Source organism: Somniosus microcephalus, chromosome 2 (assembly GCF_052327205.1).
Source record: "Somniosus microcephalus isolate GS21.2 chromosome 2, FLI_Smic_1.0, whole genome shotgun sequence".
NCBI classification, from domain to species: domain Eukaryota; kingdom Metazoa; phylum Chordata; class Chondrichthyes; order Squaliformes; family Somniosidae; genus Somniosus; species Somniosus microcephalus.
In genome coordinates this window covers 66,245,539-66,264,143 of record NC_140988.1, presented here as the reverse complement: position 1 = coordinate 66,264,143, position 18,605 = coordinate 66,245,539, and the positions used below count along the sequence as shown (strand labels likewise).

At 42.3% G+C, this 18,605-nt stretch overlaps 1 protein-coding gene across 3 annotated transcripts in view; it reads left to right on the top strand.

The window, feature by feature from the left end:
* Positions 1-18,605, top strand: part of LOC147122743 (protein regulator of cytokinesis 1-like) — a 45,428-nt gene that overhangs the window by 12,983 nt on the left and 13,840 nt on the right. For 2 of the 3 annotated variants that reach the window (XM_086010121.1, XM_086010102.1), the window contains 6 exons: positions 2,679-2,815; positions 4,474-4,569; positions 4,754-4,891; positions 5,150-5,239; positions 6,526-6,612; positions 10,424-10,567. In XM_086010121.1, the coding sequence (XP_085866247.1) occupies positions 2,679-2,815; positions 4,474-4,569; positions 4,754-4,891; positions 5,150-5,239; positions 6,526-6,612; positions 10,424-10,567 (692 nt within the window). The remainder of the gene's footprint in view (positions 1-2,678; positions 2,816-4,473; positions 4,570-4,753; positions 4,892-5,149; positions 5,240-6,525; positions 6,613-10,423; positions 10,568-18,605) is intronic. The other variant, XM_086010112.1, reaches the window with a different exon arrangement.

Below are 18,605 nucleotides of genomic sequence, written 5' to 3'. Positions count from 1 at the left end.
TATTGGAAAAAATTGAGTGACTATTAATTGTCATTTAGAAAGGCACAGATTAATCAAGGACAGTCAACATGGATTTGTTGAGGTTGTGTCTGACTGACTTGATTGAATTTTTTGAAGAGGGTTGGTGAGTGTAGTGCATTTGATTTAGTCTACATGGATTTTAGCAAGGCTTTTGACAAGGTCCCACATGGCAGACTTGTTAGACAAGTAAAAGCCCATGGGATCCAAGGGAAAGTGACAAATTGGTTCAGTGGCAGAAGCAAAGGGTAATAGTCGACCGATTTGTTTTTGGTGACTGGAGGGCTGTTTCCAGTGGGGTTCTGCAGGGTGCCGTACTGGGTCTCTTGCTTTATGTGGTATATATCAATGATTTTAGACTTCAATGTAAGGGGCATGATTAAGAAGTGTGCAAATACAAAAATTGGCTGTGGTTGATGAAGAAGAAAGCTATAGACTGCAGGAAGATATCAATGGACTGGTCAGGTGGGCAGAAAAGTGGCAAATGGAATTCAATCTGGAGAAGTGAGGTAATGTATTTGACGAGGGCTAACAAGGCAAGGGAATACACTATAAATGGTAGGACACTGAAGTGCAGAGGAACCTTGGAGAGCATGTCCACAGATCCCTGAAGGTAGTGGGACAAATAGATAAGGTGGTTAAGAAAACATGGGATACTTTCCTTTATTAGCTGAGACATGGAGAGCAGGGAGGTTATGCTCGAACTGTATAAAACTAGTTAGGCCACAGCTGGAGTACTGTGTACAGTTCTGGTCACCGCATTACAGGAAAGATGTGACTGCGCTAGAGGGTACGAGGATGTTGCCAGGATGGAGAATTTTAGCTGAGGAAAGATTGGATAGGCTGGCGTTCTTTGGAGCTGAGGGGAGACTTAATTGAGGGGCCTAGAGTGGATAGGTAGGTGGCCTGAAGTCAATAACTAGGGGATAGATTTTAAGTAATTGGTAGGATTTGAGGGGAATTGAGTCACCCAGAGGGTGGTGGGGGTCTGGAACTCCCTATCTGAAAGGGTGGTAGAGGAAGAAACCCTGATCACATTTAAAAAGTACTTGGCTATGCACTTTAAGTGCTGTAACCTACAAGGCAACAGACCAAGAGCTGGAAAATGGGGTTAGGCTGGATAGCTTTTTCAGCCAGCACAGACATGAATGGCCTTCTCCTGTGCCACTTTTTTTCTCTTGTATCAATACAATTTACTCCTCAACTTGTTCCTAAACTATGCTGTTTCTTTCTCCTGTAATTTCACTGAAATATACCATTTGCATGTTCTCCTACTCTTGGCTTGTTTTTTCTGTCAGCCTTGACTTGGTGCTAGCACTCTTGCCTCAGTTAGAATTTTGTGGGTTCAAGAACTTGAGCACATTGTTTTGGCTGACATTGTGCAGGGACTGCTGTGCTGTTAGAGGTGCTTTCAGATGAAATGTTAAACTGAGGTCTCCCTCTCTTTCCTCTCCCCCCCCCCCCCCCCCAAAAAAAAAACCTTGGGTGGATGTAAAGATCCCATTAGAACATAAGATGTAGGAGTAGGCTATTTGGCCCCTCGAACCTGCTCTGCCATTCAATAAGATCATGGCTGATCTGTTCTTGGCCTCAACTCTACTTCCCTGCCTGCCCCCCATAACCCTTGACTCCCTTACCATTATCTCCACTTTAAATATATTCAATGACCCAGTCTCCACCGCTCTCTGGGGAAGAGAATTCCAAAGATTCACGACCCTGTGAAGAAATTCCTCCTCATTTCTGTTTTAAATGGGTGCACCCTTTATTTGCAAATTATGCCCCCTAGTTCTAGATTCACCCACGAGGGGAAACATCCTCTTGGCATCTACCCTGTCAAGCCCCTTCAGAATCTTGTATGTTTCAATAAGCTCCCCTCATTCTTCTAAGCTCCAATGAGTATAGGCTCAACCATGGCACTATTTGAAGCAGGAGAGCCTTCCCAGTGCCCTGTCCAGCATTTATCCTACAGCCAAGACTGCTAAAACAATTGGTCACTTATCTCATTTGCTGTTTGTGAAACCTTGTGGTTTTTTAAATTAACTGCCATGTTTCCCTACTTTACAACAGTTACTACACTTCAAAATTACTTAATTGACTATGTCCAGAGGTCATAAAAGTGTTATAAATGCAAAGTCTCTCTTGCTCCCCCACCTTGATGTTCTTTACTATGGGCATTGGCCTTTGTTTCCGCCCCCCCCCCCCCCCAACTGTTTGTTTAGAGTACTGACCACTTTTACTCTTCTGCAAGCATGTAATGGTATCTTAATTTCTTTAGTCATACTCTTGATACTCCACTTCTTGATACTCCACTTTGATCTATTTTGTATTTGTGACTCTAATTACATAATACATGGCAGTACAGTAATGGAAAGCACAGTTTGTAGCCGTGGGCTAAATACAGGTCCCTTTAATTTTAGAAACTACACTTGCTGCTGGGGTAGGTAGTGATTAGAAACCAACAGAGGGCTGGGGGGTGAAATGGGCAGAGATCAGTGGGCACATCTTGTAGGTTATATCCTTGTGACCTAATTGAAGGGCAACATTGGCAGAGGGCTAGAAGCTGGGAATGCCACACTACAATTAGCAAGCATAGAGTACAAGATATGGATTTAATTTCTTAAAGTTCTGCATGGCTAATGTTGAATATGATCCATGTGCAGAAAATTTCACAGAAGAGTTGCTGAACGTGCATGATGAAGAGCTCTTAAAGATTACCCTTTATTATGAAAAGCACAAAGAATTGCTTGATAACATTGGAAAATGGGAACATTGGTGGAAGCTGTTACTAGAATTTGAGGTACTGTATTCTTTGATTCCTGATAATGGTAAAAACAGCTTGTATCTTATTTGCATATATTACTGTATTTCACTGACTCCTGCATATTTTTTTTACTGCTAACCTACAATTGGGTCCTAATTTTGCTGATTTAGCAGGCTGTGTTCTCTACTGAGAGCTTATTTTTGTAGTCATCAAGTTAGGAAAAACTTGCCTTGGATTACTTGTATTGCTTAGACAAAAATAACTGCACTTTGAAACTCTTATTTGCTCTTTACACCATTACAATTTATGTGCTTTGACAAAAGTATGCCTAATCTAAGTCGAGGTTCAATGTACCAAACCACTTCCAATTCTTGTGTTCAGCCTGTTTTGGTAGAATTGGAATTACACTGTATAGTCAGCCAGATTTTACTAAAGTCTGTACACATTTTGGGCCTGGTGTTTCCACTCGTGCACTTTTTTGCACAATTTCTCCCAATACCAGTGCAAAAATCACAGGATTTTAAGCGCAAATTACTTTTTGCGCAACTCAAGGTTCTGCGATTATTTGTATTGGTTTCAAACATTGTGCTCAATGCAGGCCCTGCCCACAAAACTGGCCATGCCCTCTGAATTAATTACCATTGGGAGTTTCCACTAATTGCACTCATTTGCAGGCCTTTGAGGAGGCTCTAAATTTAAGCTAGAACTTTTGGGTGCAAGGACACCAATAGGTACATTTTGAATTTTTTTAATTTACTAAGGAACTCGCTACTGTACCCCTAACGGTCACTTTCAGTAATTTAAAATCAGGTCACTCACAGGTGGTGGATTGAGTGAGTTAAATTTTTAGCTGTATTAATCAACTTTACCAAGTTACTGCTGTTGAATATAACGAGGAATATTTTTAAAGCAAATGTTTTTAAATTATGCTGGTTTATGGCATTTTGTTTTAACAATATGCAAATGAGTAAGCAGGAATTGGGAGGGAGAAACTTTCCAAAATGGGCACAATTTGGGCTGGAATTGCCAATTGCACCCAAAGCAGAAACTCTACCCCTTGGTATTTCATTTGAATAGCAAATAACTAGTAAAAATTCCTTCTGACTCAATCCAACTGCTTTAATTTTTTTTAATTCATTGATGGGATGTGGGCGTCGCTGGCTAGGCCTGCATTTAGTGCCCATCCCTAATTGACCTTGAGAAGATGGTGGTGAGCTGCTTTCTTGAACCGCTGCAGTCCATATGGTGTAGGTACACCCACAATGCTGTTGGGAAGGGAGTTCCAGAATTTTGGCCCAGCGACAGTGAAGGAACGGCGATACAGGTCCAAGTCAGGATGGTGTGTGACTAGGAGGGGAACTTGTAGGTGGTGATGTTCCTATGCGTCTGCTGCCCTTGTCCTTCTAAGTGGTAGAGGTCGCGGGTTTGGAAGGTGCTATTGAAGGAGCTTTGGTGAGTTGCTGCAGTGCATCTTGTAGATGGTACACACTGCAGCCACGGTGTGCCGGTGGTGGAGGGAGAGTGAATGTTGAAGGTGGTGGATGGAGTGCCAATCAAGCGGGCTGCTTTATCCTGAATGGTGTCGAGCTTCTTGTGTTGTTGGAGCTGTAATGTATTTTGAGGGTGTCGTTGTCATGTCACACTCTCTAAGTAAGACTGCAGAAAACTGTATATAACCATGACTTCTTGTATAGAAGAAGGCATCGGACCCAAACAGATATGCTAATAGAGGTGGAACTCTACTGAGAGAGGAGAAGGAGCGTAGTCAGCTTAAGAAGAAATTACCAAAGGTAAGCATTACTTTAATTAATTATAAGAGAAGAATTTTCCACACTTAATGATTTTACTTGAGCACTCTTGCATATTCACACCACTACTTATTCTTCTGGCTGTTAAAAGATCATTGTGTCCATGTTTACAGCTTTTTTTTTTTAGTTTGTCTATCTATGCAAATTTTGTTTTTTCCTCCTTCAGCTGGAAGAAGAACTGAAGTTATACATAGAAAAATGGGAAACTGAGCAAGGCTGTCCATTCCTGGTTAATGGTCAAAAGTTCATAACTTATATTGCTAACCAATGGGAGCAGCATAGACTCAAGAGAGAACAAGAACGAGTATGTGATTGGAGTTGAACATTAATGTGTTCTATTTGGCAAATTGATACAAATCTCTTTCCTACATTTTAACTGGTTTGATTTTCAACTAACTCCAATTAACAAATTTAGAATTGTAGCAGGTGAAGTCTTGACATTTCAGTTATTAATATGTACCTGCATTTGCTAATACAGAAAATTAACATTAATTGTGTATGGTACCAAGTGATTGGAAGTCTAGTATTGTTTACAATTGCTGTCTTGTGGTTTTATTTCCAGTGTGTAAAGAAGGAAGATGGGATTGTCTGTAAAACTCCTTTAAAACGGCCATTAGGTGCATCTAATACACCACACAGCAAAATCAGAAAAGTAAGTAATTCATGGGTTTTAAACTTCTATTGTATTGAAAGTCTGTACCGATGACTCCTGATTTGTCTTTTTTGTACATTATATCCAGGAACTTGAATTGGGTAATGCAATGCAGCAAAGTGTGAAATAAGTGTTTATTTGGAAAAAAATCAATTTTTAAATTGAGACTTGACCATATGGTAGAGTAAACACCTTTCTTTTTCCTCTTTCCACCCCTGCCCTGGCAATATCTAGCTGTAGAAAACTTGGCATAAGACTTGCCTTTGTGTTCCTGTTTTTGAGATTTCATTTTATTCCAGCTGTGTACCACATTCATGGCAAGGAATTAGTATTCTTTTGAAGAAAGCTTACACTAGGAACTTGCAGGCATTCTTGAATGGTTCTTCATCTAGTAGCTACCCTTTCCTAGGCAACTGTTTACATGATAAACGTAGTGTATTTGTATATCATTTGCTGTTATGCCTCTGCATACGCTACTATAAAACTTCTAAATTTGTTCTTTGGATCTCAAATTTGAACACTGCTTGCAAAAATGTGAATTTACTTGACCCCCTATGCAAGAAAGTCTCAAGTAATTTGCTGCGATTAGCTGAAGATGGGCCTTTGTTGATGACCACTAGTATTGAGCATACCAATATTTCAGCTTTGAAGGCAGGAGTTAAATAATTCATCCATGCCTGCTCATGGGTGTGCCCTAGACCACTCACCACCTGTAGATAAGGTGGGCAGCTTGCTCTTGAACTAAAAGCAGCCAGAATCCAAACTGTTTGGCTGCTTGGTAGCGGTCAGTTCCCTTGTGCATCTGCAGGAGGACTGAGGATTGGGTTCCTTTCATTGGCCAGGAATTTCCTCGAGTAGCTGCCTCCAGAAGTGCAGCAGAAACCCTGTTGACCAGCATAAATGGGGTTTCCTGCGGTGGAGCAGGTCTGAGGAAATTTCTGGCCATTAGTTTTCATTTTCAATGTTTTGTGATGCACACCTGTCATTTTGCTTTGATTTATAATATTGACTAGTGTTTCTTCCCCTGAAAAGTAAATCCAAGACCCCTTTAGCAGTTGTCATGAATGACTTTAGAAAAGTAATTTAAGCATGTGGTGTGGGTGTATCTCTTCAGCTAGGCCTGCCAGACGATTGCTTATAGATGGGGACAATGTGATTATCTGAGGGATAATGAATCTACTTTGAAATAACGCATATGTTGAGAATTTGCTTTGAAGACTAAATTCAGTAAGTCCTGTCACTTTCAGCCCAAAGGCTGATGTTCAAAATAACTTTTTTTCTTCCAGTTAAATGGGACCTCAAATTTCACTTTTGTGAATAGTGGTGGAAGTACTTATAACCAAGCGGGAAAACCACCCCTTTCAGCTCGCAAGGTCAGTCTGTTGTGTATTACTGTTGTGTATACTTGTTTTGAGGGCTTTGGCATATGTACAAGATTCTCTAAATTCATCAATCTAAGCATAACCCTGCTTCACAAGTGCAATTATTGGTATTGCCTCATTTGTACTATATAGCTGTATATCCACTAAGCTTAAGACTTTTTTTATATTTCTTCATGCAGGTGGGCATACACTGGGGGGAGAAACAACTACCCAACTAAGATTAGATCATTCTTCCCTGCCACAAAATTGAACTAGGATCTTTTGGAAGTTTATAACCATACCATGCAGTGCTGTACCTACAAAGTCAAAATCAATCTGAATCTAAGATTTAGAGTATTTGAATTAAGCTGACTGTAGGCCAAATGTCCTTGCAATAAAATTTATAAATCTTGGGTATAGGTATGTAAAAATCAACACAAGTGTATATTTATAGTTAAATACCAAAACTTGCAAGAATTTTGGATGCATAGGAGTTTCCCAGCTACTGACAAAAGGAACTAGGAGATGCAAAGCTGATGTTGCATTGCAACCACTAGTAAAGGATTGTAATTTGAGATGTGGGGTGGAAGTTGTTATAGCTGTACCACACTCTGGCTAGACTCCATCTGGAGTACTGCATTCAGTTCTGGGCACCACACCATGGGAAGGGGTACAGTGTACATTCACTAGAATGGTACTGGAACTAAAGTTCAAGAACAGGTTGAATAGACTAGGTTTGTTTTCCCTTGAATATAGTAGATTAAGGAGTGATCTAGTTGAGGTGTTTAAGATGATTAATGGAGTGAATCAGCCAGAGTATTCAAGCAGTGGTCTTAATCTAAAATAAATATCATGGCCTGGAATTTCTGCTCTATTGTGCTGGGTTTTTTTCCGTGCAATTAGCCTGATCTCCACAAACTCTGTTCTGCAATCTTTTGGGCTAGTTTTAAAACATCACTGTGGGTGGCATGGGGGGGGAAGAAAAGACACTTCAAAACTGCTGCAATTCATGACATACCAATTTCACCCAAACTGGAAACTCTAACCATACTATTTCAAATCCCAGATCTGTAAGCAAGTGATATTGGTGTACACCAGTGTAAGAATTACAAATCATGTCTACTTTACCATAACTGTAAAAGCAATGAGCAACCTTTTTGTAGAATGTAGACTAACACACATTTATTGGCATTTCTACCAAAATGTAGTATCCTCTACTTGGATAAGAGGATATAAACTGAACTTGGCTTGTACTGGAGGAACATTACTGAAAGCCAACAAATCCCTTTAACCTGATGGCCTACATCCTATGGTTTTAAGATGAGGCTATAGAGATAGTGGTTGCATTGGTTTTGATCTTCCAGAATTCCCTAGATCCTAGAATGGTCCCAGTGGGTTGGAAGGTAGCAAATGTAGCCCTGCTGTTCAAGAAAAGCAGGAAAAGGGGACACAAAGGCCAGTTAGCCTGACCTCAGTAGTGACAAGACTGCTACAATCTAGTCATGTTAACAGTGCACTTAAATCAGATTAGACAGGGTTTTAGGAAGGGAAATTGTGTTTGACAAATCATTTTTTTTTATGGGTGAGTATTTGAGATGCCACATGAGGTTGTTGCACAAGATTAGGGCTCATGGGATTGGAGGTAATATATTAGAATGTCCATTAACTGATCCTTAATCCAGAGTAGGAATAGACTGGTCACTTTTAGGTTGGCAGGTTGTTACTAATTTAGTGCCACAGGGATCTGTGCTTGGGCCTCGGCTATTTACAATCCATAACTTGGATGAGGGGACTGAGTGTAATATATCCAAGTTTGCTGACAAAGGGATGTAGACTGGTTATGTAATTGGGCAAGAAGGTGGCAAATGGAGTATAATGTAGGAAATGTGAAATTATCCACTTTGGTAGGAAGAATAAAAAAGCAGAATTTTTTATGTGAGTGACTAGTAAATGTTGGTATTAAGAGGGATTTGTGTATCCTTGTTCACAAATCAGCATTAACATGCAGGTACAGCAAGCAATTAGGAAGGCAAATAGTATGTTGGCCTTTATTACACAAGTTTTGGTCTCCTTGCCTAAGGCAGTATATACTTGCCTTTTAGAGGGTGTACAACCACGGTTCACTAGATTGATTTCCTGGAATGAGGGCTGTCCTAGGAGGAGAGATTGAGTATAATGGGCCTATATTCTCGAGTTTAGAAGAATGAGGGGTGATCTCAATGAAATGTATACAATTAAGAGGGCTTGACAGGATAAATGCTGAGAAGTTGTTTTCCCCTGGCTGGAGACTCTAGAACTGGGGGTCATGGCCTAATAAGGGGTCAGCCATTTAAGACTGGCGTGAAGAGAAAATTCTTCACTGAGGGTGTGAATCTTTGGACTTCTCGAGGGCTGTGGATGCTCAGTTGGTGAGTATATTCAAGACTGAGATTGATAATTTTTAGGCACTAAGGGAATTGAGGGATAGGATGGGAAAGTGGAGTTCATGCAGAAGATCAGCCATTATCTCATTGAATGGCAGAACAGGCTTGAGTGGCTGTATGACCTCCTCTTGTGTACTCATTTCTGGCTTGATCGGATTCAGATTCCTACAAATAGAATACTTGAAGCAACAAGGGTAGAATTGCAGGGTTTTTTGTGGTAAAAGGATCTTTAAATCAATTGTGCTTATCCAAGTATGAGAAATATGAAGGTTGGCTGTACCCAGGTGACTGCCATTAGGCAGTCTCTAATGAATTTCTTGTGCACCTGTTAAGAGCTGCACAAAAGTGTTAAGGAAGAAAAAACAATTCACTGTGCAAGTCAGTCCAGAACTTGACTGCTGTTCCTTTATCTGGATGTGCTTTTTATCCCCATGCCTGCTAAAAGGTTGTTTTTTTTTCTCCCCCCCCCCCCCCCCCTCCCTACTCCTTTTTTAGAATTTTTGTGCCTGAACTTCCCCTCAATTTCCCAAGCTCAATGTTCTGTTCTACATACATTTATTCCTTGCATTTTCACTACTAACTTGTGCATTGCCTTTCCTGTGCGCCCCCCCCCCCCCCACACCAAACCAGTCTTAATTTTCCCCTTCAAATCTGTGAATTCCTTTCTTCCCTTTTAATATGTGCAACCTTTTATAACTCTTTTAGCACAGATAACCCAGTTAGACACAGCAGCATATTGTTGAGCCATGCAGACAAAGCTTCTAAGTTCAATTCCTGGTCTATAGTGAGTTAACTGACTTCAACCAGGGTGGCAGTGGGGGAACTACAGTTGACATTAGTGCAGGGGAGGAAAATTACACCACAATCCTCCTGCTTGATTGACTTGTGCTGTGATCCCATATGGCTGAAAGTCTACCAATACTCCCCATCTGGAATTACACGAAGAATGATCACTAAGGTGACCCTGAATTGCATCTCGCCAGGAGTCTATGCCTTCAGAAGAGAATTAAATGGGAGGGGGAGCTACTACTTGATTTGTTACACTCCAACCTTGATGTCCTGCACAATTGTCTTATCCTTTCATCTAAATTTTTCAATTTTGCAAACTTTCATCATGGAGATGAGAACTGAGGCCTTGTTGATTCAAAAAATCATTAACCTTTGTCATTACTGAAATATTTTTGAGCATTATGCTGGAAATCTTTAGTATAGAGCAAAGCATCACAGCTGACAGGCCTGTAGTTTTCCAAGCATAAATTACTCTGTTCACTAGCCTATTTTGTAACTACCTTGGCTTGTTCCAACAGTGGCTTAAAGCTGTCTAGAAAATATGTAGGAGCTCTTAAAATTCAGGTGGGTAGCACTGAAGGAAGTTTTGACTGTTTTTCTGTTCATGTTAGACTCCAAATGCAAGCAAGTTGCCAGACCAGTTACAAAGACCATCTTTACAAGACAAAAAACCAATAAATATGTCTTCACTTTCCAATGTGGCTCGGCAGCCCAGTACATTCAACTGTCTTGTTACCAGCTATTCAGAATTTTCGGTAAAGTCTACCTTTTTTTTTTAAACTTTTCTACTCTTGACTTAAATACTGTAGTCTAATTTAGTCTACTCCTACAAGCTGTTTGAAAACTTGAATTGAAATGCTGATGGCTTTCTTTTTCTAGCATCATGGCAAATTAAACTTTTGTATAGTGAGTACCAGTTCATTTTAACCAGTAATCATGCCCTTTCTTTCCACCTGTTTAAATTAATATGTTCCTAACTTCTGATCTGAAATAGCTGAACTCTTCTGGGGTGTGGGGGGGAAGGGTGCTGGTCTACTAAATTGCCCCATCATTCCAATGAGGATTTATGCATCGCCTGTTGCCTCTTAATTTTTTTTAAAGCATTTAGAATGGGCAAGATGCAGCCTGGATTCAAACAATTTTGCTTAGTATTTCATCATCCTGTAGCATGAATTTCTCATGCATCTTCCAGATATAAGCAAAATATCTGGACTTGAGGGAAGTTTTACATATTCCTATTCTGGTTTGGTGACTTCCATACTATATTGTGCAGATGGACCGCAGCATTTGTCTCTACAACACTAGGCGAGTAGCCTATACTATAGGGTACAGTAGCCTAGTACATCAATTATTGTATACAACACAAACCTGATCAGTGGGCAAATACCAGTGTAAAATACTGGTATCTTGACTTGTATTGTGCCCAAATCCCTTCGCTGCTTCACAGTTCCTGGTCTCTGACCATTAAGCAAATAGACCCAACCAGTCCCCATCCACCACTACCCTCCTCTGCCTGGCTCAACTTGTTCTCATTGAACAACTTCTCCTTTGACTCCACTCACTTCCTCCAAATTAAAGGTGTTGCTATGGGAACCCACATGGGTCCCAGCTATACCTGCCTTTTCATGGGATATGTGGAACATTCTTTGTTCCAGTCCTACTCTGGTCCCCTCCTCCACCTTTTTTTTCAGTACATTGGTGCTGTTTCCTGCTCTCGCCCTGAACTAGAAAATTTCATTCACTTTTTGCTTCCAATTTCCACACTTCCCTCACCTTCACATGGTCCATCTCTGACCCTTCCCTTCTTCGACTTCTGTCTCCATCTCTGGGGATAGGCTATTGACAAACATTCACTACAAGCCCACTGACTCCCACAGCTACCTGGACTACACTTCCTCCCACCCCGCTTCCTGTAAGGACTCTATTCCATTCTCCCAGTTTCTGTGTCTCTGCCACATCTGCTGTGACGATGCTCCCTTCCATACCAGTGCTTCTGATATGTCTTCCTTTTTCCCCAAGCCCTCGAGTTCCTTTCTATCTACCCTATCTATGCCCCTCATAATTTTGCACATCTCAAACCTCAATCAGGTCCCCCCTCAGCCTTCTCTGCTCTAAGGAAAACAACCCCAGCCTGTCCAGTCTCTCTCTCAATAGCTGAAGTGCTCCAGCCCAGTTAACATCCTGGTGAATCTCCTCTGCACCCTCTCCAATGCAATCACATCCTTCCTATAGTGTGGCGACCAGAACTGCACACAGTATTCCAGCTGTGGCCTAACTAACATTTTGTACAGCTCCATCATAACCTCCCTGCTCTGGTCTTCATTAGCCAAGGCATAGAATATAAGTATCCCATATGCTGCCTTAACCACCTTATCTACTTGTCCTGCTACCTTCAGGGATCTATGTACATGCACACCAAGGCCCCTCTGAATGGTAAGACCCTAGCAAGGACAGAGGATCATTGTGTATTCCCTTGCCTTGTTAGTCCTTCCAAAATGCATCACCTCACACTTCAGGGTTAAATTCCATTTGCCACTGTTGAGCCCATCTGACCAACCCATCTATCGTCCTGTAGCCTGAGGCTTCCCTCCTCGCAATTTACCACTCCACCAATTTGTCGTCTGTGAACTTGCTGATCATATTTATAAATTAATGTAAACAGCAAAAGACCCAGTACTGATCCCTGTGGTGGATAAATATTTGAGAGAAAAATTTAAAGCACTGGGGAATGGGACTAAATAGAGCCATTATTGATGCAAAGGGGGGGTCCCCCCATTTCCAATGATTTTGAATCTGTGACCTAGTTGTTGACCCACTTGCTAGAGGGAATGGTTTTCATTTATCATAACCTCTCGTCCTGTGAACCTCTTGACCACCTCTGTTCCAAGGAGAACAGTCCTGACTTTTCCAACCTATCTTCATAACTGCAGTCCCTCATCCCAGATAAACCTCCTCTGTACCCTTTCTAAGGCCTTTACATTTTTCCTGAAGTGTAGTGCCCAGAATTGTCCAATATTCCAGCTGAAGCCTAACTAGTGATTTTATAATGTTCTAGCATGATCTCTTTGCTTTTATATTCTCTGCCTCTTTGTAAAACCAAGTAACCCATATGCTTTTTTGAACCCCTTGTCAACTTGCCCTGCCACCTTTTTTAAGGATTTGTGTATGTGGACACCAAGGTCTCTGCTGATCTACACTTTTCAAACGTGCAATTTATAGTATACTGTCTTTCCATTTTAGTTCTCCCAAAGTGCATCACTCTGTACTTCTCTGCATTGAACTCTCTCTGCTATGCTTCTGCCCATGTTGCCATCCTGTCTGTCAGCCTGAAACCTATAACTATCCTCATGATCATCTACTTTGCCAAGTTTCATATCATCTGCAAACTTTATAATGCTGCTCCCTACACCTGAGTCTATTGAAAAGAGTAATGGACCCAAAACTGACCCTTTGGGAACACCACTGCAAACCACCTCCCAGTCTGAAATATCCAACCACCACCCTTTGCTTCCTGCCACTGAGCCAACTTTTTATCCATACTGCCACTTTCCCCTTAATTCCATGGGTTTCCATCTTAATAAGCCTCCTGTGTAGTACTTTATTGAATGCCTTCCAAAAGTCCATATATCCAACATCTGCACTACCTTGAGCAATCTTCTATGACCTTCAGCACAGAGTGGGATTAAACTGAGTGGATTTGAACAAGAGTGCTTTGGTTGGGAATTTGGAAAGAGTGGGAAGGAGTTGTTGCTTTTTGCCTACACCACTTGTAGTGCTTTGTGTTACAGGTAGATATTTAATTTCAGTACCCTTAACTTAATCTAGATCAAGTAAGTAGTCTGGAAACTACACTAAATGAAGTTACCTAATTACAAATTTAGTTAAATAAATAATGGCCATATAGGGGTGGTGTGCTGCAACTGCAGCATGTGGGAGTTTGTGGAGAGCATAGTGATCCCAGACAACTATGTTTGCAGTAAGTGCCTGCATCATGAGGAACCTAAGCTCAGGAGTTTTTGAGCTGGGGTCTGAGGTGGAGACATTGCAGGGCATCAGGGATCATGAGTTACCTGAACACAGTGAGGTGGGGCCTATTGGAGACAAAGGTGATATATGCTTGGAGTTGCAGGGCAAGGCTAGAATACAATGAGTACTTTGTTTCGCTGTTTACTAAGGAGGTGGATGCTGGCAAAATATCTGTAGAAGTGGAAAAGCTAGAAGCAATGGAAGGGGTGAAAATTGACACAGGATGTGCTAGAAAGGCTAGGTATGCTTAGAGTGGACAAGTCGCCTGCTCCAGATGACTTGCATCCCAGGTTGCTAAGGGAATTGGGGGAGGAGGTAGCGGAAGGGCTTCCCATAATTTTCCAATCTTCCCTCTGCAGGGGAGGTGCCTGAGGATTGGAAAATGTGACCCCATTGTTCAAAGGGTGTAAGGACAATCCTAGTACATAAGAACATGAGAAATAGGAGCAGGAGTAGGCCAATCGGCCCCTCGAGCCTGCTCCACCATTCAATAAGATCATGGCTGGTCTGATCCTAACCGCCAATCTACTATCACAGAACCATCTCCTGAATCTAACAGAATTAGACACACTCAATAGGAGCAGGATCAGGCTACACGGCCCCTGGGCCCGCTCCGCTACCCACAGGGCCATGACCAATCCGAACCTAGACTCATGTCCAAATTCCTGCCCGCTCCCCGTAACCCTTAATTCCCTTTACTTCTAGGAAACTCTCTATTTCTGTTTTAAATTTATGTAATGATGTAGCTTCTACAGCTTTTTGGGGCAGCATATTCCATGGACCTACCACCCTCTGAGTGAAGTAGTTCCTCCTCATCTCAGTTTTGAAAGAGCAGCCCCTTATTCTAAGACTATGCCCCCTAGTTCTAGTTTCTCCCTGCATCCACCCGATCCAACCCCTTCACAATCTTATATGTTTCAATAAGATCGCCTCTCATTCTTCTGAACTCCAATGAGTAGAGTCCCAATCTACTCAACCTCTCCTCATATGTCCATCCCCTCATCCCCGGGATTAACCGAGTGAACCTTCTTTGTACTGACTCGAGAGCAAGTATGTCTTTTCTTAAGTATGGACACCAAAACTGTATGCAGTATTCCAGGTGCGGTCTCACCAATACCTTGTACAACTGAAGCAATACCTCCCTATTTTTATATTCTATCCCCCTAGCAATGAAAGCCAACATTCCGTTGGCCTTCTTAATCACTTGCTGCACCTGCATACTAACCTTTTTGAGTTTCGTGCACCAGGACCCCCAGATCCCTTTTGTACTTCAGTACTTTCCAGTTTCTTGCCATTAAGATAATAACTTGCTCTACGATTTTTTCCTGCCAAAGTGCATAACCTCACACTTTCCAGTATTGTATACCATCTGTCAAATCTCTGCCCACTTACTTAGCCTGTCTATGTCCCCTTGCAGGTTTTTTATGTCCTCCTCACTCACTACTTTCCCTCCCATCTTAGTATCATCTGCAAACTTTGATATGTTATACTCGGTCCCCTCCTCCAAATCGTTTAATATAGATTGTAAAGAGTTGGGGACCCAGCACTGACCCCTGCGGAACACCACTAGTTACTGATTGCCAGTCTGAGAATGAACCATTTATCCCAACTCTCTGCCTTCTGTTAGATAGCCAATCCTCTATCCATGCCAGAATATTACCCCCAATCCCATGATTTTTTATCTTAAGCAATCTTTTGTGTGGCACCTTGTCAAATGCCTTTTGGAAGTCTAAATACACTACGTCCACTGGTTCCCCTTTATCCACCCTATATGTTACTTCCTCAAAGAACTCCAGCAAATTTGTCAAACATGACTTCCCCTTCATAAAACCATGCTGACTTTGTCCTATTAAATTATGATTATCCAAATGTCCTGTTACTGTCTCCTTAATAATGGACTCCAAAATTTTACCTACCACAGTTTCCAGCCTTCTGTCTACTGCCGTTTTTAAATAAGGGTGTTACATTAGCAGTTTTCCTGTCTGCCGGGACCTTTGCTGAGTCCAGGGAGTTCTGGAAAATTATTACCAATGCATCCACAATCCCTACTGCCACTTCCCTCCAGACCCTAGGATGTAAGCCATCAGGTCCAGGTGATTTAGCCACCTTAGTAACTGCAGGCTGGTCAGTTTAACATCAGTGGTGAGTGAAGTTTTAGAAACCATAATCGAGGAAAAAATTAACTGGCACTTGGAGAGGTTTAAGTTGATTTAAGGAGAGCCAACAGATTTGTAAAAGGCAGATCGTGTTTGACTAATCTAATTGAATATTTTGGTGAAGTAAGAGGATTGCTAGAGAGCGAGTGAGCACAGAGGGACCTGGGAGACCATGTGCCTAGGTCCCTGAAGGTGGCAGGACATATTGAGTGGTTAGCAAAGCATATGGGATCTTGGGCTTCATAATAGGGGTATTGAGTACAAAAGTAGCAAAGTTATGCTGAACCTTCAAAGTGCTGGTTAGGCCACAACTGGAGTATTGCGTCCAGTTCTGGTCACCACACTTTAGGAAGGATGTGAAGGCCCTTGAGAGGGTGCAGAGGAGATTTACCAGAATGGTTCTGGGGATGGAGGAATCTTGGCTATAAGGACAGGTTGGTGAAGCTGGATTTGTTTTCATTAGAGCAAAGGTGGTTGAGGGGTGATTTGATAGGTGTACAAGATTGATAGTTTGGATAGGCTAGATGGGGGCAGGCTGACCCCACTAGTTGATGGTACAAGGACTAGGGGCACAGATTTATGGTGTTGGGCAAGAGATACAGGGGGCTGTGAAGAAAAACTTTTTTTATGTAGCGAGTGGTAACCTGGAATTTGCTGCCAACAGAAGTGGTGGAAGCAGAGGCACTCAACGTTTTCAAGGAGACTGGATAGGCGCTTGAGGGAAATAAACTTGCAGGGCGATAAGGATAGGTAGGCCTCAGAGCGGCGGGAACTCAAGCGGTGGTGAGTATAAAAGGTGAGCGCGGGTAGGCCTCAGAGCTTACCAATCTCTGAGGGAGAGAAGTAAAGTAATCGCGGTGTGGCGTCACCACAAAGCAGGTAAGTGATTGGTTGGGAGTATTTCTCTATTTATAAAAAAAAAAAACTTTAACTCTCTGGTTTATAGCTTTTAAGGTCTCTGGTGTAGCAGGACAGTTTGTAAACCAGGGCTCTTTAAATATATCATTTAAAAATAATAAATTTAATTAATTACATAGAATGGCAGAGCAGGTGATGTGTTACTGCTGCAATATGTGGGAGCTGGTGGACACCATTGATGTTCAGTGATTACATTTGCAGTAAGTGTTGGCTGCTCGAGGAACTCCGGCTCCGTGTTGATGAGCTGGAGTCCGAGCTTCAAACACTGCGACACATCGGAGGGGGAGAGTTACCTGGACTCTGTTCCAGGAAGTAGTCACGCCAATTAGATTAACTAATTCAGATGTAGTCTGTGGTCAGGGACAGGAGGGTGTGACTAAGTGAGGCAGGTACAGGGACCCAGGAGGTAGTGTTGGAGGAGCCGCAGCCCTTGCTCTTGTCCAACAGGTTTGAGGCTCTTACTCCCTGTGGGGACGGGAAAGGGGATTGCAGGGAGGATGAGCAACCTGGCCACAGCACTGTGAAACGGGGGGCCATTCAAGTGGGGGGGGAGTAAAACGAAATGTGGGGGATAGATAGGGTTCTTTGCAGCCAAGAGCGAGAGTCCCGACGGCTGTGTTGCCTGCCCGGTGCCAGGGTTAAGGACATCTCCTCTGGGCTGGAGAGAAACTTGGAGTGGGAGGGGGAGGATCCAGTTGTCGTGGTCCATGTTGGTACCAATGACATAGCTAGGACAAGGAAAGAGGTTCTGCTGAGGGAGTATGAGCAGCTAGGGACCAAATTAAAAAAACAGAACCACTAGGGTAATAATCTCTGGATTATTACCTGAGCCACGAGCAAATTTGGCTAGGGTAAATCAAATCCGAGTTAAATGTGTGGCTCAAAGATTGGTGTGGGAGAAATGGGTTTTGCTTCTTGGGACACTGGCACCAGTACTGGGACAGGAGAGAGCTGTTCCGTTGGGATGGGCTTCACTTGGCCAGTGCTGGGACTAGAATCCTGGCGAATCTAATAACTAGGGCTGTAGAGAGGGCTTTAAACTAATTAGTGGGGGGAGGTTTCAAAGAGCAAAAAATAAAAATGTCAGCGGAGAAGGCAATAGAGCAGGGTAGCAGTGGGGGAATTAAAAAGCAGAGCGTGTCAGGAAGGGACAGAATGTATAAAGGTAAAGGGGGTAAAAGCAGGAATAAATTGTCACAAAACATGTTTAAAAGCTCTTTATCTGAATGCATGCAGCATTCGTAACAAAATGGACGAGTTGACGGTACAAATAACTACACATGGGTATGATCTGGTAGCCATTACAGAAACATGGCTGCAAGGTGACCGTGACTGGGAACTAAACATCATGGGGTATTTGACAATTAGGAAGGACAGACAGACAGGAAGGAAAGGGAGGTGGGGTGGCTGTGTTAACAAAGGATGGAATCACTGCAATAGTGAGAAATGATATTGGGTCAAAGGATCAGGATAGTGAAACAGTTTGGGTGGAAATAAGGGGGAAAAGTCACTAGTGGGCGTAGTCTATAGGCCTCCTAACAGTTTCAACTCTTGGTCGGAGTATAAATCAGGAAATAGTTGGGGCTTGTAATAAGGCAACAGCTATAATCATGGGGGATTTTAACTTTCATATTGACTGGACAAATCAAATTGGGCAGGGCAGCCTTGAGGAAGAGTTCATAGGGTGCATTAG